Raw genomic sequence first — 22,259 nt, 5'->3', positions numbered from 1 at the left:
CCGCAAAGCTTTTACTACCTCTTCTCTGTTTACCAAATCATTTTCCCTAACCCTCGCACTTTGCACACCACCTCGACCAAAACACCCTATATCTGCCACTCTATCATCATACACATTCAACAAACCTTCAAAATACTCACTCCATCTCCTTCTCACATCACCACTACTTGTTATCACCTCCCCATTTGCGCCCTTCACTGAAGTTCCCATTTGCTCCCTTGTCTTACGCACTTTATTTACCTCCTTCCAGAACATCTTTTTATTCTCCCTAAAATTTAATGATACTCTCTCACCCCAACTCTCATTTGCCCTTTTTTTCACCTCTTGCACCTTTCTCTTGACCTCCTGTCTCTTTCTTTTATACGTCTCCCACTCAACTGCATTTTTTCCCTGCAAAAATCGTCCAAATGCCTCTCTCTTCTCTTTCACTAATACTCTTACTTCTTCATCCCACCACTCACTACCCTTTCTAATCAACCCACCTCCCACTCTTCTCATGCCACAAGCATCTTTTGCGCAATCCATCACTGATTCCCTAAATACATCCCATTCCTCCCCCACTCCCCTTACTTCCATTGGTCTCACCTTTTTCCATTCTGTACTCAGTCTCTCCTGGTACTTCCTCACACAAGTCTCCTTCCCAAGCTCACTTACTCTCACCACCCTCTTCACCCCAACATTCACTCTTCTTTTCTGAAAACCCATACAAATCTTCACCTTAGCCTCCACAAGATAATGATCAGACATCCCTCCAGTTGCACCTCTCAGCACATTAACATCCAAAAGTCTCTCTTTCGCGCGCCTGTCAATTAACACGTAATCCAATAACGCTCTCTGGCCATCTCTCCTACTTACATAAGTATACTTATGTATATCTCGCTTTTTAAACCAGGTATTCCCAATCATCAGTCCTTTTTCAGCACATAAATCTACAAGCTCTTCACCACTTCCATTTACAACACTGAACACCCCATGTATACCAATTATTCCCTCAACTGCCACATTACTCACCTTTGCATTCAAATCACCCATCACTATAACCCGGTCTCGTGCATCAAAACCACTAACACACTCATTCAGCTGCTCCCAAAACACTTGCCTCTCATGATCTTTCTTCTCATGCCCAGGTGCATATGCACCAATAATCACCCATCTCTCTCCATCAACTTTCAGTTTTACCCATATTAATCGAGAATTTACTTTCTTACATTCTATCACATACTTCCACAACTCCTGTTTCAGGAGTACTGCTACTCCTTCCCTTGCTCTTGTCCTCTCACTAACCCCTGACTTTACTCCCAAGACATTCCCAAACCACTCTTCCCCTTTACCCTTGAGCTTCGTTTCACTCAGAGCCAAAACATCCAGGTTCCTTTCCTCAAACATACTACCTATCTTTCCTTTCTTCACATCTTGGTTACATCCACACACATTTAGGCACCCCAATCTGAGCCTTCGAGGAGGATGAGCACTCCCCGCGTGACTCCTTCTTCTGTTTCCCATTTTAGAAAGTTAAAAAAATACAAGGAGGGGAGGATTTCTGGCCCCCCCGCTCCCGTCCCCTCTAGTCGCTTTCTACGACACGCGAGGAATGCGTGGGAAGTGACTTGTAAACAAAAATTTTTGCATGAAGCCCAACCTCCACTTACTGACAGGTTGACCACAAAGCGAGGGAGATAATTCATCCATGAACTTTATATGGGAACCCTTAAACTTACATCCCAATAAACATGTCCCTCAAACCTACTGAACTTAAAAACCTTGCTCTTATTCACATTTACACTCTACTTTCTCCTTTCACACACTTTTCCAAACTGAGAAACTAATTCTGCAGTTTCTCACCCCAATCAGCCACTAGAGCTCTATCATCAGCGAACAACAACTGAATCATTTCCCAGGGTCTCACATCCCCAACAGAATGCATACTTGCCCCTCTCTCCAAAACTCTTGCATTTACCTCCCTAATAAAGATGCAAAAGGAAAGACACTTACTTATATACAATGGAATTTTTTGGGTGTGAAGGTGTAACTGAGAATATATTACTATCACATAACGAATCTACTCAAGAGTGAAAAGTGAAATATTTAAAATGCTTATATTACTTTGGAAGTTCACAACCCCTGACATGTGTGCATGTGAACTTTATCTATACCATGCATATATCTTTATATCTACATCTGCACATTAGAAAGGAGTTTATGATAAACAGAAAAGGCAAACATCAATACCATAAACATCTGACTTTCCCTACAGAAAAATAATGAATAAAATATACCATATCTTATAATGTTTTCACAACGAATGGCTGCTACAAGTATTACCTAATGGTGAAGTTGTTGTAACAGATGCAGGAGCCTGAGTGGAGAAAAGAGAAGACAACCCACTGGATCCACCAGATGTCGTAGTAGTAGAAGTTGTTCCCAGCATTGTACTACCTATAGAACAAACAGTATATCAGTATGGAAAGACAATTCACTTCATTTGGTGATAGTGATAAATCAGTTCACCTCATTTGGCAATGACAGTAATAAAATTAATGATAAAAGTGATAAGAAATGTAAAAACAAACAATTCCCCTCTAAGGACTCTTACCTCCACTAATGTCCATGTAATTAAGTCCTGGATGTCCACACCACAATCTTACTTAGCAGTACTTTACCAACTCCAATATTCATAAAAGGTAGATTTTGAAGATTAAGAAACTGTTACTTTCCATGATGGTGCCCCATAAGTATGAGATATTCCTTGAGGAATACTGGGTCAGGCCCATTCCCTTACTCAGAAAATTGGTGAGGAAGCTATCTTTTGCAAACTTTTTCTGGATGATCTTTGGATTACCAAAGCCTGTGCTCAACTAATAGGGCTCACTCTCAGCCTATCAGTGACTGCCACCAGGTTGATGTCACAAACCCATCTGCTGTCACTTAGAGCACACAATTCACAGATCACAATGCCAACCCAAGGCAGTCACACAAGGTAGAGAATACTTTTCAAAAAAGGAAGGGAAGGCTTAACAAGGCAAAAATAAAAGCGGGAAAAATTGCTTACAAGACACCTCTTTAGATAGGAAAGGTTCTTCAACCTTCAAAACCTAAATTCATCTCTTCTGCAAAACACCCCACAAGCATGAAAGCATACTCACACAAAGGAGAAAGGCTAGAGAAAAGGCTTCCAAATCAGACTAAAAACAAAATCAGATACCTTAATGGGTACAACAGAGGTGAACTGGAATCCACCTCTCTATGAGGAGGATCTCCCTAACTACACAGGTCAGATCCACCATATCTAAACTAAGGTACCATTCTACTTAAGATGAAGAGAGCTTAAAGGCCCCTTTTCTTGGTTTCCTTCAAAAAACGTGTTTGGGGAAAGCTAAGGTACTGGCCATCTTTCTTACATCCTGTGTTCTAGCATAAAGCCTATGTTGACTAACAAGATTAGTTTCTTGATCCACAAAAAGATATTTCTTTCTGAAAAGTGTTTCAAGGTCCTATGGAGCACAAAAACAAATCATTCCGTCTATCACCTCTAGTAAAATCCAAAAATCTCTAAGAGACTTAACAAGACAAAAGGCATGACATCTTCTTGATGAAAACTTCAAAGTGTGGATGAATATGGGATAATATCTGAATTTACTGATTTCATCCTTGCTTAAAAGTTCAGGTGTGTTTATCATAGTGATCCATAGGAATTCATCATTAAAATCAAAAACAATTTGTGTACAACAGTAGTGTGGAATTCACTGGTTTCCTGAAAGACCAAGACATGTTAATTTGGTATGAAAACTTCGCACAGTGGCAATATCATAACCACGAGAGAGAGAGAGAGAGAGAGAGAGAGAGAGAGAGAGAGAGAGAGAGAGAGAGAGAGAGAGAGAGAGAGAGAGAGAGAGAGAGAGAGAGAGAGAGAGAGAGAGAGAGAGAGAGAGAGAGAGAGAGAGAGAGAGAGAGAGAGAGAGAGAGAGAGAGAGAGAGAGAGAGAGAGAGAGAGAGAGAGAGAGAGAGAGAGAGAGAGAGAGAGAGAGAGAGAGAGAGAGAGAGAGAGAGAGAGAGGAGAGAGAGAGAGAGAGAGAGAGAGAGAGAGAGAGAGAGAGAGAGAGAGAGAGAGAGAGAGAGAGAGAGAGAGAGAGAGAGAGAGAGAGAGAGAGAGAGAGAGAGAGAGAGAGAGAGAGAGAGAGAGAGAGAGAGAGAGAGAGAGAGAGAGAGAGAGAGAGAGAGAGAGAGAGAGAGAGAGAGAGAGAGAGAGAGAGAGAGAGAGAGAGAGAGAGAGAGAGAGAGAGAGAGAGAGAGAGAGAGAGAGAGAGAGAGAGAGAGAGAGAGAGAGAGAGAGAGAGAGAGAGAGAGAGAGAGAGAGAGAGAGAGAGAGAGAGAGAGAGAGAGAGAGAGAGAGAGAGAGAGAGAGAGAGAGAGAGAGAGAGAGAGAGAGAGAATGGGGGGTCAAGATTCAGTACCTCAAGGGGCTACTCTAGTTTTAGTAGAATATCCAAGGCTTAATGACCTCATTAATACACCTCTTAAGGGTGGAACTAAATGGGGAGGCATTTCCTATCTCCATCTAGGCAATCCTTTTAAATTCAGACAAACACCTGAGGTGTACTGTGACTCTTTAGTTTTGGGACAATTTTGGGCCTCACTGCCTCTGGAAACACTGCACTGGAGTTGCCCTATGCCAATGCCCTGTCAAGAGTAAGGCACAAAAGGCTAAGAAGCTGCACTGGAATCTAACGGTTATGCCAAGGACTATGAGACACGTGATTGGGGGTGGCAGCGCTGAATATGAACAGGATGACTGCTGAGAGTAAAAGAAGGAAGCCAGTGGAGAGGTTTAAAAGTTGTAGCTTGGATGTGCTGAGGACAGGGGAAACCCATATCGTTGGGTAGGGTGTATGGACGGAGTGAAAATGGAAGTGATAAATGCAAGTTATGGGAGGAGTAGTATGCATGGGAATGAGTAAAAATTACCCAGAAAGAGGGAAAGATGTGGAATTCTGCAATCACCAAGAATGTGGGAGGGTGTTACAGGGCATGGATGGACTAGATCAAGAAGAGTGTGGGTGAAAGGCAAGACTGGGATTATGATGTATGCATGGGTATGTGTTTTTGCACCTGTGAGTATGAAGACTGGACAAGGTAGGATGAAAGGAAGCTTTTCTGGAGAAATTTTAATAACTGTATACATGGATTTTAGAATGAGAGAAACTGTCGTATTGGGTGATGTGAACGTGAGAGTGGGGTGGGATGAAATTGGTGAGATAGTTGGTAAATGAGGGGTAAATAAGAAAGGAAGTTATTTTTTTTTTTTTTTTTTTATACTTTGTCGCTGTCTCCCGCGTTTGCGAGGTAGCGCAAGGAAACAGACAAAAGAAATGGCCCAACCCCCCCCCCATACACATGTACATACTCACGTCCACACACGCAAACATACATACCTACACAGCTTTCCATGGTTTACCCCAGACGCTTCACATGCCTTGATTCAATCCACTGACAGCACGTCAACCCCTGTATACCACATCGCTCCAATTCACTCTATTCCTTGCCCTCCTTTCACCCTCCTGCATGTTCAGGCCCCGATCACACAAAATCTTTTTCACTCCATCTTTCCACCTCCAATTTGGTCTCCCTCTTCTCCTCGTTCCCTCCACCTCCGACACATATATCCTCTTGGTCAATCTTTCCTCACTCATTCTCTCCATGTGCCCAAACCATTTCAAAACACCCTCTTCTGCTCTCTCAACCACGCTCTTTTTATTTCCACACATCTCTCTTACCCTTACGTTACTTACTCGATCAAACCACCTCACACCACACATTTTCCTCAAACATCTCATTTCCAGCACGTCCATCCTCCTGCGCACAACTCTATCCATAGCCCACGCCTCGCAACCATACAACATTGTTGGAACCACTATTCCTTCAAACATACCCATTTTTGCTTTCCGAGATAATGTTCTCGACTTCCACACATTTTTCAAGGCTCCCAAAATTTTCGCCCCCTCCCCCACCCTATGATCCACTTCTGCTTCCATGGTTCCATCCGCTGACAGATCCACTCCCAGATATCTAAAACACTTCACTTCCTCCAGTTTTTCTCCATTCAAACTCACCTCCCAATTGACTTGACCCTCAACCCTACTGTACCTAATAACCTTGCTCTTATTCACATTTACTCTTAACTTTCTTCTTCCACACACTTTACCAAACTCAGTCACCACCTTCTGCAGTTTCTCACATGAATCAGCCACCAGCGCTGTATCATCAGCGAACAACAACTGACTCACTTCCCAAGCTCTCTCATCCCCAACAGACTTCATACTTGCCCCTCTTTCCAGGACTCTTGCATTTACCTCCCTAACAACCCCATCCATAAACAAATTAAACAACCATGGAGACATCACACACCCTTGCCGCAAACCTACATTCACTGAGAACCAATCACTTTCCTCTCTTCCTACACGTACACATGCCTTACATCCTCGATAAAAACTTTTCACTGCTTCTAACAACTTGCCTCCCACACCATATATTCTTAATACCTTCCACAGAGCATCTCTATCAACTCTATCATATGCCTTCTCCAGATCCATAAATGCTACATAAAAATCCCTTTGCTTTTCTAAGTATTTCTCACATACATTCTTCAAAGCAAACACCTGATCCACACATCCTCTACCACTTCTGAAACCGCACTGCTCTTCCCCAATCTGATGCTCTGTACATGCCTTCACCCTCTCAATCAACACCCTCCCATATAATTTACCAGGAATACTCAACAAACTTATACCTCTGTAATTTGAGCACTCACTCTTATCCCCTTTGCCTTTGTACAATGGCACTATGCACGCATTCCGCCAATCCTCAGGCACCTCACCATGAGTCATACATACATTAAATAACCTTACCAACCAGTCAACAATACAGTCACCCCCTTTTTTAATAAATTCCACTGCAATACCATCCAAACCTGCTGCCTTGCCGGCTTTCATCTTCCGCAAAGCTTTTACTACCTCTTCTCTGTTTACCAAATCATTTTCCCTAACCCTCTCACTTTGCACACCACCTCGACCCAAACACCCTATATCTGCCACTCTGTCATCAGACACATTCAACAAACCTTCAAAATACTCATTCCATCTCCTTCTCACATCACCACTACTTGTTATCACCTCCCCATTTACGCCCTTCACTGAAGTTCCCATTTGCTCCCTTGTCTTACGCACTTTATTTACCTCCTTCCAGAACATCTTTTTATTCTCCCTAAAATTTACTGATAGTCTCTCACCCCAACTCTCATTTGCCCTTTTTTTCACCTCTTGCACCTTTCTCTTGACCTCCTGTCTCTTTCTTTTATACTTCTCCCACTCAATTGCATTTTTTCCCTGCAAAAATCGTCCAAATGCCTCTCTCTTCTCTTTCACTAATACTCTTACTTCTTCATCCCACTACTCACTACCCTTTCTAAACAGCCCACCTCCCACTCTTCTCACGCCACAAGCATCTTTTGTGCAATCCATCACTGATTCCCTAAATACATCCCATTCCTCCCCCACTCCCCTTACTTCCATTGTTCTCACCTTTTTCCATTCTGTACACAGTCTCTCCTGGTACTTCCCCACACAGGTCTCCTTCCCAAGCTCACTTACTCTCACCACCTTCTTCACCCCAAAATTCACTCCTCTTTTCTGAAAACCCATACTAATCTTCACCTTAGCCTCCACAAGATAATGATCAGACATCCCTCCAGTTGCACCTCTCAGCACATTAACATCCAAAAGTCTCTCTTTCACACGCCTGTCAATTAACACGTAATCCAATAACGCTCTCTGGCCATCTCTCCTACTTAAATAAGTAAATAAGGAAGTTATCTTGTGGGTATTTGTGCTGGAAGGGGTTTAATCCATGCAAGCAGCTTTTTTCAGCACAAGATGATCCACAGGTATACATTGAGGAATGATGTAAGAGGAGAAAAAGGCTTTGATCGACTTTGAGGAAGGCCATGCTAGATGCTAGAGTTGTGAGAGGATTCACTGGAGATTCTGACCGTTTCACAGTTCTTGTGGGGATGAGGATCAGAGAAAAGTAAAGCTATGGTGTAAGGGAGGATAGAGAGGTAAAAGTGTTGGCAAGAGAGAAGATGAATCAGAAAAAAATGCAGGGAGGAATATGAAAAGAAGGTAACTAAAAGCTTAGATGGAAGTGTAGTCATATGTGAATAATGTGTTAAACTATTTATAAAAATACTATTAGAGGTTTTAGAATTATAGTTGGATACAAGGTCATGAGATACAGGAATAAAAAGGGCAAAGCATGGCTGACAAGAAATTAGAAATGCTGTAGAAGAGAAAAATATTTATGGTAGATTGCTCGATAGGAATGTACCAGTGGAAGTTCAGCAGAGGAGGAGGGAAGAATATTAATATGTAAAAGAAGTATCAAGAAGCTGCTAGAGGAAAGAAAGAAAGAGTAAATAAAGATTTTGGAAGAAAGTTGAGTGAAAAGTTTAGAGGAAAATAAGAGGTTGCCATGGAAGGAGTTGAAAAAGGAAAGAGGTGGATGTAAGAGTGGAAATGATAACGTGAGAAGTAAAGAAGGGGAGTTGCTGAAACAAAAGGAGGAATTGAAAGGAAGATGGAAAGAGTATCTTAAAAACTGACAAATGTGGAAGAAGGGGAGGCAGCATTGTTACTTGCATGGGTATGGAGGATGGGCAGAAGAGGATACAAATGCAAGGACCTATTGCAAAAAGTGACATAAGAAGGGCAATAATGAGGCTGAAAGTAGGAAAGGCACCTGGAGTGGATGGGATTACAGCTGAAATACTGAAGCATGTAGGAGAAAGTGTGACAAACTGGATGCATCTGATACTTAATTTAGCATAGAAATGGAAGGTTGTTCCTGAGGACTGAGTGAAAGCTATTATCATTCTTTTATTCAATGGAAAATAAGCTATGGATGTACATAGTACATAGTAATCATTTTGTGGGGCCTGGATGTGGAAAGGGAGCTGTGGCTTCGGTGCATTATACATGACAGCTAGAGACTGAGTGTGAACGAATGTGGCCTTTGTTGTCTTTTCCTAGCGCTACCTCGCACACATGCAGGGGGAGGGGGGTTTTCATTTCATGTGTGGCGGGGTGGCGACAGGAATGAATAAGGGCAGACTGTATGAATTATGTACATGTGTATATATGTATATGTCTGTGTGTGTGTGTATATATATATATGTATATGTATACGCTGAGATGTATAGGTATGTATATGTGTGTGTGTGGACGTGTATGTACATACATGTGTATGTGGGTGGGTCAGTCCATTCTTTCGTCTGTTTCCTTGCGCTACCTCGCTAACGCGGGAGATAGCGACAAAGTATAACAAAAAAAAGTCAAGCATACCAGGAAAAATTTATGCAAGAATATTAATTGAGAGATTGACATAAGCAACTTAATACAGAATAAGTGAAGAGTATGGGACTTTTAGGAAAGGTAGGAGAGGTGTGCATTAGGTTCTGATGGTAAGGATAACTGGGGAAATGTAGTTAGCAAAACTTAAGAAGCTGTACACAGCTTTAATGGGTCTGGAGAAAGTGTATGAGAGAGTCAAGTGGAACACTTTATGGGATGTGTTAAGGATATATGGGGTAGGGGTACACTTGTTGAATGGTGTAAAACCCTTCTACAGAGGAGCAAATGCATGTGTAAGAGTGGGTGGAGAGCTGAGCAAAAGTTTTGGGATATATGAAAGTGTGAGGCAGGGCTGTGTGATGTCATATATATACATATTTAGGGAAGAAGTGATAACTTACGCAAAAGATGCTTGTGGCATGAGAAAGGTGGGAAGTGGGCAGATTAGCAAGGGTAGTGAGTGGTGGGATGAAATAAGATTGTTAGTGAAAGAGAAAAGAAAGGCATTTGGAAGATTTTTGCAGGGAAATAGCACAAATTACTGGGAGATGTAAACAAGAAAGAGGCATGAGGTCAAGAGAAAGGTGCAAGAGGTGAAAAAGAGGGCAAATGAGGGTTGGGGTGAGAGAGTATTATTAAATTCTAGGGAGACTAAATAGATGTTTTGGAGGGAGGTAAATAAAGTGCGTAAGACAAGGGAGCAAATGGGATAATTGTTGAAGGGGGCTAATGGGGAGGTAATAACAAGAAGTGGTGAAGTGAGAGGGAGATGGAATGAATATTTTGAAGGTTTGTTGAATGTGTTTGATGATAGAGTGGCAGATATAGCGTGTTTTGGTTGAGGTGCTGTGTGAAGTGAGAGGGTCAGAGACAATGATTTGGAAAACAGAGAAGAGGTACTGAAAGCTTTGCAGAAGATGAAAGCCAACAAAGGCGGCGGGTTTGGATTGTATTGCTGTGAAATTTATTGACTGGTTAGTGAGGATATTCAATGTATGCATAGTTAACAGTGAGGTGCCTGAGGATTGGTGGAATGCATGTATAGGGGATAAAAGTGAGTGTTCAAATTACAGAGGTATAAATTTGTTGAGTATTCCTGGGAAATTATATGGGAGGGTATTGATTGAGAGGGTCAAGGCATGTACAGAGCACCAGAATGGGGAGGAACAGTGTGGTTTCAGAAGTGGTAGAGGATGTGTGGATCAGGTGTTTGCTTTGAAGAATGTATGTGAGAAATACTTAGAAAAACAGACATATTTGTATGGAGCATTTATGGATCTGAAGAAAGCATATGACAGAGTTGACAGAGATGCTCTGTGCAAGGTATTAAGAGTATATGGTGTGGGAGGTAAGGTGCTAGAAGCAGTGATGTAAGGCATGTGTACAAGCAGGAAGAGGGGAAAGTGATTTGTTCCCAGTGAATGTTGGTTTGCAGAAGGGTTCCGTGATGTCTCCATGGTTGTTCAATTTGTTTATGCATAGGGTTGTTAGGGAGGTGAATGGAAGAGTTTTGGAGAAAGGGGCAAGTATGCAGTCGGTTGTGGATGACAGGCTTGGGAAGTGAGTCAGTTGTTGTTCGCTAATGATACAGCGCCGGTGGCTGATTTGAGTGAGAAACTACAGAAGTGGGTGACTGAGTTTGGCAAAGTGTGTGAAAGAATAAAGTTGAGAGTAAATGTGAATAAGAGCAAGGATATTAGGTTCAATAGCATTGAGGTCCAAGTCAATTGGGAGGTAAGTTTGAATGGAGAAAAACTGGAGGAGGTGAAATGTTTTAGCTATCTGGGAGCAGATTTGGCAGCGGATAGAACCATGGAAGCAGAAGTGAATCACAGGGTGAGGAAGGGGGCGAAGATTCTGGGAGCAATGAAGAGTGTGTGGTAGGCGAGAACATTATCTCGGAGCAGAAATGGGATATATTTGAAGGAATAGTGGTTCCAACAATGTTATATGGTAGTGAGGCATGGGCTATAGATAAGACTGTGCAGAGGAGGATGAATGTGTTGGAAATTAGATGCTTGAGGACAATATGTGTTGTGAGATAGTTTGATCGAGTAAGTAATGAAAGGGTAAGAGAGATGTGTGGTGATAAAAAAGAGTGTGGTTGAGGGAGCTGAAGAGCGTGTATTGAAATGGTTCGGTCACATAGAGAGAATGAGCGAGGAAAGATTGACAAAGAGGTTATAAGTGTCAGAGTTGGAGGGAACGAGAAGTGGGAGACCAAATTGGAGGTGGAAGGATGGAGTGAAAAGGATTTTGAGTGATCGGGGCCTGAACATGCAGGAGGGTGAAAGGCATGCAAGGAACAGAGTGAATTGGAACGATGTGGTATACTGGGGTTGACATGCTGTCAATGGATTCAACCAGGGCATGTGAAGTGTCTGGGGTATACCATGGAAAGTTATGTGGGGCCTGGATGTGGAAAGGGAGCTGTGGTTTCGGTGCAGTATACATGACAGCTTGATAACACTCTTTAACTTCCACACATTTTTCAACGCTCCAGAACTTTCACCCCAACCCCACTCTATGATTCACTTCTGCTTCCATGGTTCCATCTGCTGCTAAATCCACTCCCAGATATCTAAAACACTTCACTTCCTCCAGTTTCTCTCCATTCAAACTTACCTCCCAATTGCCTTGTCCCTCAACCCTACTGTACCAAATAACCTTGCTCTTATTCACATCTACACTCAGCTTTCTTCTTTCAGACACTTTACCAAACTCAGTCACCAGCTTCTGCAGTTTTTCACCTGAATCAGCCACCAGTGCTGTATCATCAGCGAACAACAACTGACTTGCCTCCCAAGCTCTCTCATCCACAACAGATCGCATACTTGACCCTCTGTTCAAAACCTCTTTCCAAAACTCTTGCATTCACCTCCCTAACAACCCCATCCATAAACAAATTAAACAACCATGAAGACATCACACACCCCTGTCGCAAACCAACATTCACTGAGACCCAATCACTTTCCTCTCTTCCTACATGTACACATGCCTTACATCCCCAATAAAAATTTTTCACTGCTTCCAACAACTTGCCTCCCACACCATATATTCTTAACACCTTCCACAGAGCATCTCTATCAACTTTATCATATGCCTTCTCCAGACCCTTAAATGCTACATACAAATCCATTTGCTTTTCTAAGTATTTCTCATACATTTTTCAAAACAAACACCTGATCCACACATCCCTTACCACTTCTGAAACCACACTGCTCTTCCCCAATCTGATGCTCTGTACATGCCTTCACCCTCTCAATCAATACCCTCCCATATAATTTACCAGGAATACTCAACAAACTTATACTTCTGTAATTTGAGCACTCACTTTTATCCCATTTGCCTTTCTACAATGGCACTATGCAAGCATTCCGCCAATCCTCAGGCACCTCACCATGAGTCATACATACATAAAATAACCTTACAAACCAGTCAACAATACAGTCACCCCCTTTTTTTCATAAATACCACTGCAATACCATCCAAACCCGCTGCCTTGCCGGCTTTCATCTTCAGCGCAGCTTTTACTACCTCTTCTCTGTTTACCAAATCATTTTCCCTAACCCTCTCACTTTCCACACCACCTCGACCAAAACACCCTATATCTGCCACCCTATCATGAAAAACATTCAACAAACCTTCAAAATACTCACACCATCTACTTCTCACATCACCACTACTTGTTATCACCTCCCCATTAACCCCTTCACTGAAGTTTCCATTTGTCCCCTCGTCTTACGCACTTTATTTACCTCCTTCCAAAACATCTTTTTATTCTCCATAAAATTTAATGATACTCTCTCACCCCAACTCTCATTTGCCCTCTTTTTCACCTCTTGCACCTTTCTCTTGACCTCCCGCCTCTTTCTTTTATACATCTCCCATTCACTTGCATTATTTCCCTGCAAAAATCGTCCAAATGCATCTCTCTTCTCTTTCACTAATAATCTTACTTCTTCATCCCACCACTCACTACCCTTTCTAATCTGCCCACCTCCCACACTTCACATGCCACAAGCATCTTTTGGGCAAGCCATCACTGCTACCCTAAATACATCCCATTCCTCACCCACTCCCATTACATCCTTTGTTCTCACCATTTTCCATTCTGTACTCAGTCTCTCCTGGTACTTCCTCACATAAGTCTCCTTCCCAAGCTCACTTACTCTCACCACTCTCTTCACCCCAACATTCACTCTTCTTTTCTGAAAACCTCTACAAATCTTCACCTTTGCCTCCACAAGATAATGATCAGACATCCCTCCAGTTGCACTTCTCAGCACATTAACATACAAAACTCTCTCCATCGTGCGCCTATCAATTAACACGTAATCCAATAATGTTCTCTCGCCATCTCTCCTACTTACATACGTATATTTACGTATATCTCTCTTTTTAAACCAAGTATACCCAATCACCAGTCCTTTTTCAGCACATAAATCTACAAGCTCTTCACCATTTCCATTTACAACACTGAACACCCCATGTATACCAATTATTCCCTCAACTGCCACATTACTCACCTTTGCATTCAAATCACCCATCATTATAACCTGGTCTTGTGCATCAAAACTACTAACACACACACACTCATCTGCTCCAAAAAAGCTTGCCTCTCATGATCTTTCTTCTCATGCCCAGGTGCATATGAACCAATAATCACCTATCTCTCTCCATCAACTTTCAGTTTTACCCATATCAATATAGAGTTTACTTTCTTACATTCTATCACATACTCCCACCACTCCTGTTTCAGGAATAGTGCTACTCCTTCCCTTGCTCTTGTCCTCTCACGAACCCCTAACTTTACTCCCAAGACATTCCCAAACCACTCTTCCCCTTTACCCTTGAGCATCGTTTCACTCAGAGCCGAAACATCCATGATCCTTTCCTCAAACATACTATCTCTCCTATTTTCTCATCTTGGTTACATCCAGACATATTTAGACACCCCAATCTGAGCCTTCGAGGAGGAGGAGCAATCCCCGCGGGACTCCTTCTTCTGTTTCCCATTTTAGAAACTTAAAGTACAAGGAAAGGAGGGTTTCCAGCCCCCCCGCTACCATCCCTTCACCTTCTACAACACGTAACGAACGCGTGGGAAGTTTTCTTTCTCCCTTATCCCTATTTATATATTCTTTCAAACTATTCACCATTTCCCGCGTTAGAAAGGTAGCGTTAAGAACAGAGGACTGGGCCTCTGAGGGAGTATCCTCACCTGGCCTCGTTCTCTGTTCCCTCTTTTGGAAAATAAAAAAAGACGAGAGGGGAGGATTTCCAGCCCCCCGCTCCCTCCCCTTTTAGTCGCCTTCTACGACACGCAGGGAATACGTGGGAAGTAATTTTTCTCCCCTATCCCCATGGATAATATATATATATATCTTTGAAACTTTTTCTTTCAAAATATTCGCCATTTGCCACGCGAATATTTGCAGCGCCATCCTCCTCGAAGGCTCAGACTGGGGTGTCTAGATGTGTGTGGATGTAACCGAGATGTGAAAAAAGGAGAGATAGGTAGTATGTTTGAGGAAAGGAAGCTGGATGTTTTGGCTCTGAGTGAAATGAAGCTCAAGGGTAAAGGGGAAGAGTGGTTTGGGAATGTCTTGGGAGTAAAGTCAGGGGTTAGTGAGAGGACAAGAGCAAGGGAAGGAGTAGCACTACTCCTGAAACAGGAGTTGTGGGAGTATGTGATAGAATGTAAGAAAGTAAATTCTCGATTAATATGGGTAAAACTGAAAGTTGATGGAGAGAGATGGGTGATTATTGGTGCATATGCACCTAGGCATGAGAAGAAAGATCATGAGAGGCAAGTGTTTTGGGAGCAGCTGAATGAGTGTGTTAGTGGTTCTGATGCACGAGACCGGGTTATAGTGATGGGTGATTTGAATGCAAAGGTGAGTAATGTGGCAGTTGAGGGAATAATTGGTATACATGGGATGTTCAGTGTTGTCAATGGAAATGGTGAAGAGCTTGTAGATTTATGTGCTGAAAAAGGACTGGTGATTGGGAATACCTGGTTTAAAAAACGAGGTATACATAAGTATACGTATGTAAGTAGGAGAGATGGCCAGAGGGCATTATTGGATTACGTGTTAATTGACAGGTGCGCGAAAGAGAGACTTTTGGATGTTAATGTGCTGAGAGGTGCAACTGGAGGGATGTCTGATCATTATCTTGTGGAGGCTAAGGTGAAGATTTGTATGGGTTTTCAGAAAAGAAGAGTGAATGTTGGGGTGAAGAGGGTGGTGAGAGTAAGTGAGCTTGGGAAGGAGATTTGTGTGAGGAAGTACCAGGAGAGACTGAGTACAGAATGGAAAAAGGTGAGAACAATGGAAGTAAGGGGAGTGGGGGAGGAATGGGATGTATTTAGGGAATCAGTGATGGATTGTGCAAAAGATGCTTGTGGCATGAGAAGAGTGGGAGATGGGTTGATTAGAAAGGGTAGTGAGTGGTGGGATGAAGAAGTAAGAGTATTAGTGAAAGAGAAGAGAGAGGCATTTCGACGATTTTTGCAGGGAAAAAATGCAACTGAGTGGGAGATGTATAAAAGAAAGAGACAGGAGGTCAAGAGAAAGGTGCAAGAGGTGAAAAAGAGGGCAAATGAGAGTTGGGGTGAGAGAGTATCATTAAATTTTAGGGAGAATAAAAAGATGTTCTGGAAGGAGGTAAATAAAGTGCGTAAGACAAGGGAGTAAATGGGAACTTCAGTGAAGGGCGCAAATGGGGAGGTGATAACAAGTAGTGGTGATGTGAGAAAGAGATGGAGTGAGTATTTTGAAGGTTTGTTGAATGTGTTTGATGATAGAGTGGCAGATATAGGGTGTTTTGGTCGAGGTGGTGTGCAAAGTGAGAGGGTTAGGGAAAATGATTTGGTAAACAGAGAGGAGGTAGTAAAACCTTTGCGGAAGATGAAAGCCGGCAAGGCAGCAGGTTTGGATGGTATTGCAGTGGAAATTATTAAAAAAGGGGGTGACTGTATTATTGACTGGTTGGTAAGGTTATTTAATGTACGTATGACTCATGGTGAGGTGCCTGAGGATTGGCGGAATGCGTGCATAGTGCCATTGTACAAAGGCAAAGGGGATAAGAGTGAGTGCTAAAATTTCAAAGGTATAAGTTTGTTGAGTATTCCTGGTAAATTATATGGGAAGGTATTGATTGAGAGGGTGAAGGCATGTACAGAGCATCAGATTGGGGAAGAGCAGTGTGGTTTCAGAAGTGGTAGAGGATGTGTGGATCAGGTGTTTGCTTTGAAGAATGTATGTGAGAAATACTTAGAAAAGCAAATGGATTTGTATGTAGCATTTATGCATCTGGAGAAGGCATATGATAGAGTTGATAGAGATGCTCTGTGGAAGGTATTAAGAATATATGGTGTGGGAGGCAAGTTGTTAGAAGCAGTGAAAAGTTTTTATCGAGGATGTAAGGCATGTGTACGTGTAGGAAGAGAGGAAAGTGATTGGTTCTCAGTGAATGTAGGTTTGCAGCAGGGGTGTGTGATGTCTCCATGGTTGTTTAATTTGTTTATGGATGGGGTTGTTAGGGAGGTGAATGCAAGAGTTTTGGAAAGAGGGGCAAGTATGAAGTCTGTTGTGGATGAGAGAGCTTGGGAAGTGAGTCAGTTGTTGTTCGCTGATGATACAGCGCTGGTGGCTGATTCATGTGAGAAACTGCAGAAGCTGGTGACTGAGTTTGGTAAAGTGTGTCAAAGAAGAAAGTTAAGAGTAAATGTGAATAAGAGCAAGGTCATTAGGTACAGTAGGGTTGAGGGTCAAGTCAATTGGGAGGTTAGTTTGAATGGAGAAAAACTGGAGGAAGTAAAGTGTTTTAGATATCTGGGAGTGGATCTGGCAGCGGATGGAACCATGGAAGCGGATGTGGATCATAGGGTGGGGGAGGGGGCGAAAATCGTGGGAGCCTTGAAGAATGTGTGGAGGTCGAGAACATTATCTCGGAAAGCAAAAATGGCTATGTTTGAAGGAATAGTGGTTCCAACAATTTTGTATGGTTGCGAGGCGTGGGCTATGGATAGAGTTGTGCACAGGAGGGTGGATGTGGTGGAAATGAGATGTTTGAGGACAATGTGTGGTGTGAGGTGGTTTGATCGAGTAAGTAACGTAAGGGTAAGAGAGATGTGTGGAAATAAAAAGAGTGTGGTTCAGAGAGCAGAAGAGGGTGCATTGAAATGGTTTGGGCACATGGAGAGAATGAGTGAGGAAAGATTGACCAAGAGGATATATGTGTCGGAGGTGGAGGGAACGAGGAGAAGTGGGAGACCAAATTAGAGGTGGAAAGATGGAGTGAAAAAGATTTTGTGTGATCGGGGCCTGAACATGAAGGAGGGTGAAAGGAGGGCAAGGAATAGAGTGAATTGGATCGATGTGGTATACCGAGGTTGATGTGCTGTCAGTGGATTGAATCAAAGCATGTGAAGCGTCTGGGGTAAACCATGGAAAGCTGTGTAGGTATGTATATTTGCGTGTGTGGACGTGTATGTATATACATGTGTATGGGGGTGGGTTAGGCCATTTCTTTCATTTGTTTCCTTGCGCTGCCTCACAAACGCGGGAGACTGCGACAAAGCAAAAAAAAAAAAAAATATATATATATATATACATGTATATATATTATTATTTTATTATCCATTTTGCTTTGTCGCTGTCTCCCGTGTTAGTGAGGTAGCGCAAGGAAACAGACCAAAGAATGGCCCAACCCGCCCACATACACATGCATATACATACACGTCCACACACGCAAATATACATACCTATACATCACAATGTACACATATATATACACACACAGACATATACATATATACACATGTACATAATTGATACTGTCTACCTTTATTTCTTCCCATCGCCACCTTGCCACACATGGAATAACAACCCCCTCCCCCCTCATGTGTGCGAGGTAGCGCTAGGAAAAGACCACAAAGGCCCCATTCGTTCACACTCAGTCTCTAGCTGTCATATAATAATGCACCAAAACCACAGCTCCCTTTCCACATCCAGACCCAACAAAACTTTCTATGGTTTACCCCAGATGCTTCACATGCCCTGGTTCAATCCATTCACAGCACATCGACCCCGGTATAGCACATCGTTCCAATTCACTCTATTCGTTGCACGCCTTTCACCCTCCTGCATGTTCAGGCCCCGATCACTCAAAATCTTTTTCACTCCATCTTTCCAACTCCAATTTGGTCTCCCACTTCTCATTCCCTCCACCTCTGACACATATATCCTCTTGGTCAATCTTTCCTCACTCATTCTCTCCATGTGACCAAACCATTTCACAACACCCTCTTCTGCTCTCTCAACCACACTCTTTTTATTTCCACACATCTCTCTTACCCTTACATTACTTACTCGATCAAACCACCTCACACCATATTTTGTCCTCAAACATCTCATTTCCAGCACATCCACCCTCCTCCACACAACTCTATCCATAGCCCATGCCTCGCAACCATACAACATTGTTGGAACCACTATTCCTTCAAACATACCCATTTTTGCTTTACGAGATAATGTTCTCAACTTCCACACATTCTTCAAGGCTCCAAGAATTTTCGCCCCCTCCCCCACCCTATGACTCACTTCAGCTTCCATGGTTCCATCCGCTGCCAGATCCACTCCCAGATATCTAAAACCCTTTACTTCCTCCAGTTTTTCTCCACTCAAACTTACCTCCCAATTGACTTGACCCTCAACCCTATTGTCCCTAATGACCTTGCTCTTATTCACATTTACTCTTAACTTTCTTCTTTCACACACTTCACCAAACTCAGTCACCAGCTTCTGCAGTTTCTCAGGTGAATCAGCCACCAGTGCTGTATCATCAGCGAACAACTGACTCACTTCCCAAGCTCTCTCATCCACAACAGACTGCATACTAGCCCCTCTTAACCAAAACCCTTACATTCACCTCCCTAACAACCCCATCCATAAACAAATTAAACAACCATGGAGACATCACACACCCCTGCCGCAAACCTACATTCACTGAGAACCAATCACTTTCCTCTCTTCCAACACGTACATATGCCTTATATCCTCAATAAAAACTTTTCACTGCTTCTAACAACTTGCCTCCCACACCAAATATTCTTAATACCTTTCACAGAGCATCTCTATAAACTCTAGCATATGCCTTCTCCAGATGCATAAATACTACATACAAATCCATTTGCTTTTCTAAGTATTTCTCACATACATTCTTCAAAGCAAACACCTGATCCACACATCCTCTACCACTTTTGAAACCACACTGCTCTTCCCCAATCTGATGCTCTGTACATGCCTTCACCCTCTCAATCAATACCCTCCCATATACTTTACTAGGAATATTCAACAAACTTATACATCTGTAATTTCAGCACTCACTCTTATCCCCTTTGCCTTTGTACAATGGCACCATGCAAGCATTCCACCAATCCTCAGGCACCTCACCATGAGTCATACATACATTAAATAACCTTACCAACCAGTCAACAATACACTCACCCCCTTTTTTAATAAATTCCACTGCAATACCACCCAAACCTGCTGCCTTGCCGGCTTTCATCTTCCGCAAAGCTTTTACTACCTCTTCTCTGTTTACCAAATCATTTTCCCTAACCCTCTCACTTTGCACACCACCTCAACCAGAACACCCTATATCTGCCACTCCATCATCAAACACATTCAACAAACCTTCAAAATACTCACTCCATCTCTTTCTCACATCACCACTACTTGCTGTCACCTCCCCATTTGCCCCCTTCACTGAAGTTCCCATTAGCTCCCTTGTCTTCCGCACTTTATTTACCTCCTTCCAAAACATCTTTTTATTCTCCCTAAAATTTAATGATACTCTCTGACTCCAACCCTCATTTCCCATCTCTTTCACCTTTTGCACCTTTCTCTTGACCTCCTGTCTCTTTCTTTTATATAAAAACATCTCCCACTCATCTGCCTTTTTTCCTTGTAAAAAATGCCTCTCTCTTCTCTTTCACCAATAATCTTACTTCTTCATCCGACCACTCACTACCCTTTCTAATCAACCCATCTCCCACGCTTCTCACGCCACAAGCATCTTTTGCGCAATCCATCACTGATTCCCTAAATACATCCCTATTCCTCCCCCACTCCCCTTACTTCCATTGTTCTCACCTTTTTCCATTCTGTACTCAGTCTCTCCTGGTACTTCCTCACACAAGTCTCCTTCCCAAGTTCATTTACTCTCACCACCCTCTTTACATCAACATTCACTTTTCTTTTCTGAAAACCCATACAAATCTTCACCTTAGCCTCCAGAAGATAAAGATCAGACATCCTCCAGTTGCACCTCTCAGCACATTAACATCCAAAAGTCTCTCGTTCGCGGGCCTGGTTCAATCCATTGACAGCACGTTGACCCCAGTGTACCACAACGTTCGAATTCACTCTATTCCTTGCACGCCTTTCACCCTCCTGCATGTTCAGGCCCCGATCACTCAAAATATTTTTCACCCAATTTTTCCACCTCCAATTTGGTCTTCCACTTCTCCTTGTTCCCTCCACCTCTGACATATACATACTCTTTGTCAGTCTTTCCTCACTCATTCTCTCAATGTGACCAAATAATTTCACAACACCATCTTCTGCTCTCTCAACCACACTCTTTTTATCACCATATATCTCTCTTACCCTATTATCACTTACTCGATCAAACCACCTCACACCACATATTGTCCTCAAACATCTCATTTCCAGCACATCCACCCTCCTCCGCAAAAGTCTATCCATAGCCCACTCCTCGCAACCATGCAACATTGTTGGAACCACTATTCCTTCAAACATACCCATTTTTGCTTTCCGAGATAATGCTCTCGACTTCCATACATTCTTCAAGGCTCCCAGAATTTTTGCCCCCTTCCCCCACCCTATTATTCACCTCTGCTTCCATGGTTCCATCCGCTGCCAGATCCACTCCAAGATATCTAAAATACTTCACTTCCTCCAGTTTTTCTCCATTCAAACATACCCCCCAATTGACTTGACCCTCAACTCTACTGTACCTAATAACCTTGCTCTTATTCATATTTACTCACAACTTTCTTCTTTCACACACTTTACCAAACTCAGTCACCAGCTTCTGCAGTTTCTCACATGAACCAGCCACCAGTGCTGTATCGTCAGCGTACAACAACTGACTCAGTTCCAAAGCTCTCTCATCCACAACAGGCTGCATACTTGCCCCTCTTTCCAAAACCCTTGCATTCCCCTCCCTAAAAACCCAATCCATAAACAAATTAAACAACCATGGAGACACCACACACCCCTGCCGCAAACCTACATTCACTGAGAACCAATCACTTTCCTCTCTTCCTACACGTACACATGCCTTACATCCTCGATAAAACCTTTTCACTGCTTCTAACAACTTGCCTCCCTCACCATATATTCTTAATACCTTCCAAAGAGCATCTCTATCCACTCTATCATATCCCTTCTCCAGATCCATAAATGCTACATACAAATCCATTTGCTTTTCTAAGTATTTCTCACATACATTCTTCAAAGCAAACACCTCATCCACACATCCTCTACCACTTCTGGAACCACACTGCTCCTCCCAAATCTGATGCTCTGTACATGCCTTCACCCTCTCAATCAATACCCTCCCATATAATTTACCAGGAATACTCAACAAACTTATACTCACTTCATCTCCTTCACACATCACCACTACTTGTTATCACCTCCCCATTAGCCCCCTTCACTGAAGTTCCCATTTGTTCCCTTGTCTTACGCACTTTACTTCTTCATCCCACCACTCACTACCCTTTCTAATCTGCCCACCTCCCACGCTTCTCATACCACA

General features: G+C 42.7%; 1 protein-coding gene across 2 annotated transcripts in view; it reads right to left on the bottom strand.

Moving 5' to 3' along the window:
• Nup62 (Nucleoporin 62kD) overlaps positions 1-22,259 on the bottom strand; it is a 189,721-nt gene that overhangs the window by 65,588 nt on the left and 101,874 nt on the right. For both annotated transcript variants that reach the window (XM_071678851.1, XM_071678850.1), the window contains exon 4: positions 2,323-2,436. In XM_071678851.1, coding sequence (XP_071534952.1) covers positions 2,323-2,436 — 114 coding nt within the window. The remainder of the gene's footprint in view (positions 1-2,322; positions 2,437-22,259) is intronic.

The sequence above is a fragment of the Panulirus ornatus genome, chromosome 28 (assembly GCF_036320965.1).
Source record: "Panulirus ornatus isolate Po-2019 chromosome 28, ASM3632096v1, whole genome shotgun sequence".
NCBI classification, from domain to species: domain Eukaryota; kingdom Metazoa; phylum Arthropoda; class Malacostraca; order Decapoda; family Palinuridae; genus Panulirus; species Panulirus ornatus.
Note: the sequence above shows the minus strand (reverse complement) of the source record. Positions and strands in the feature narration are given on the sequence as shown.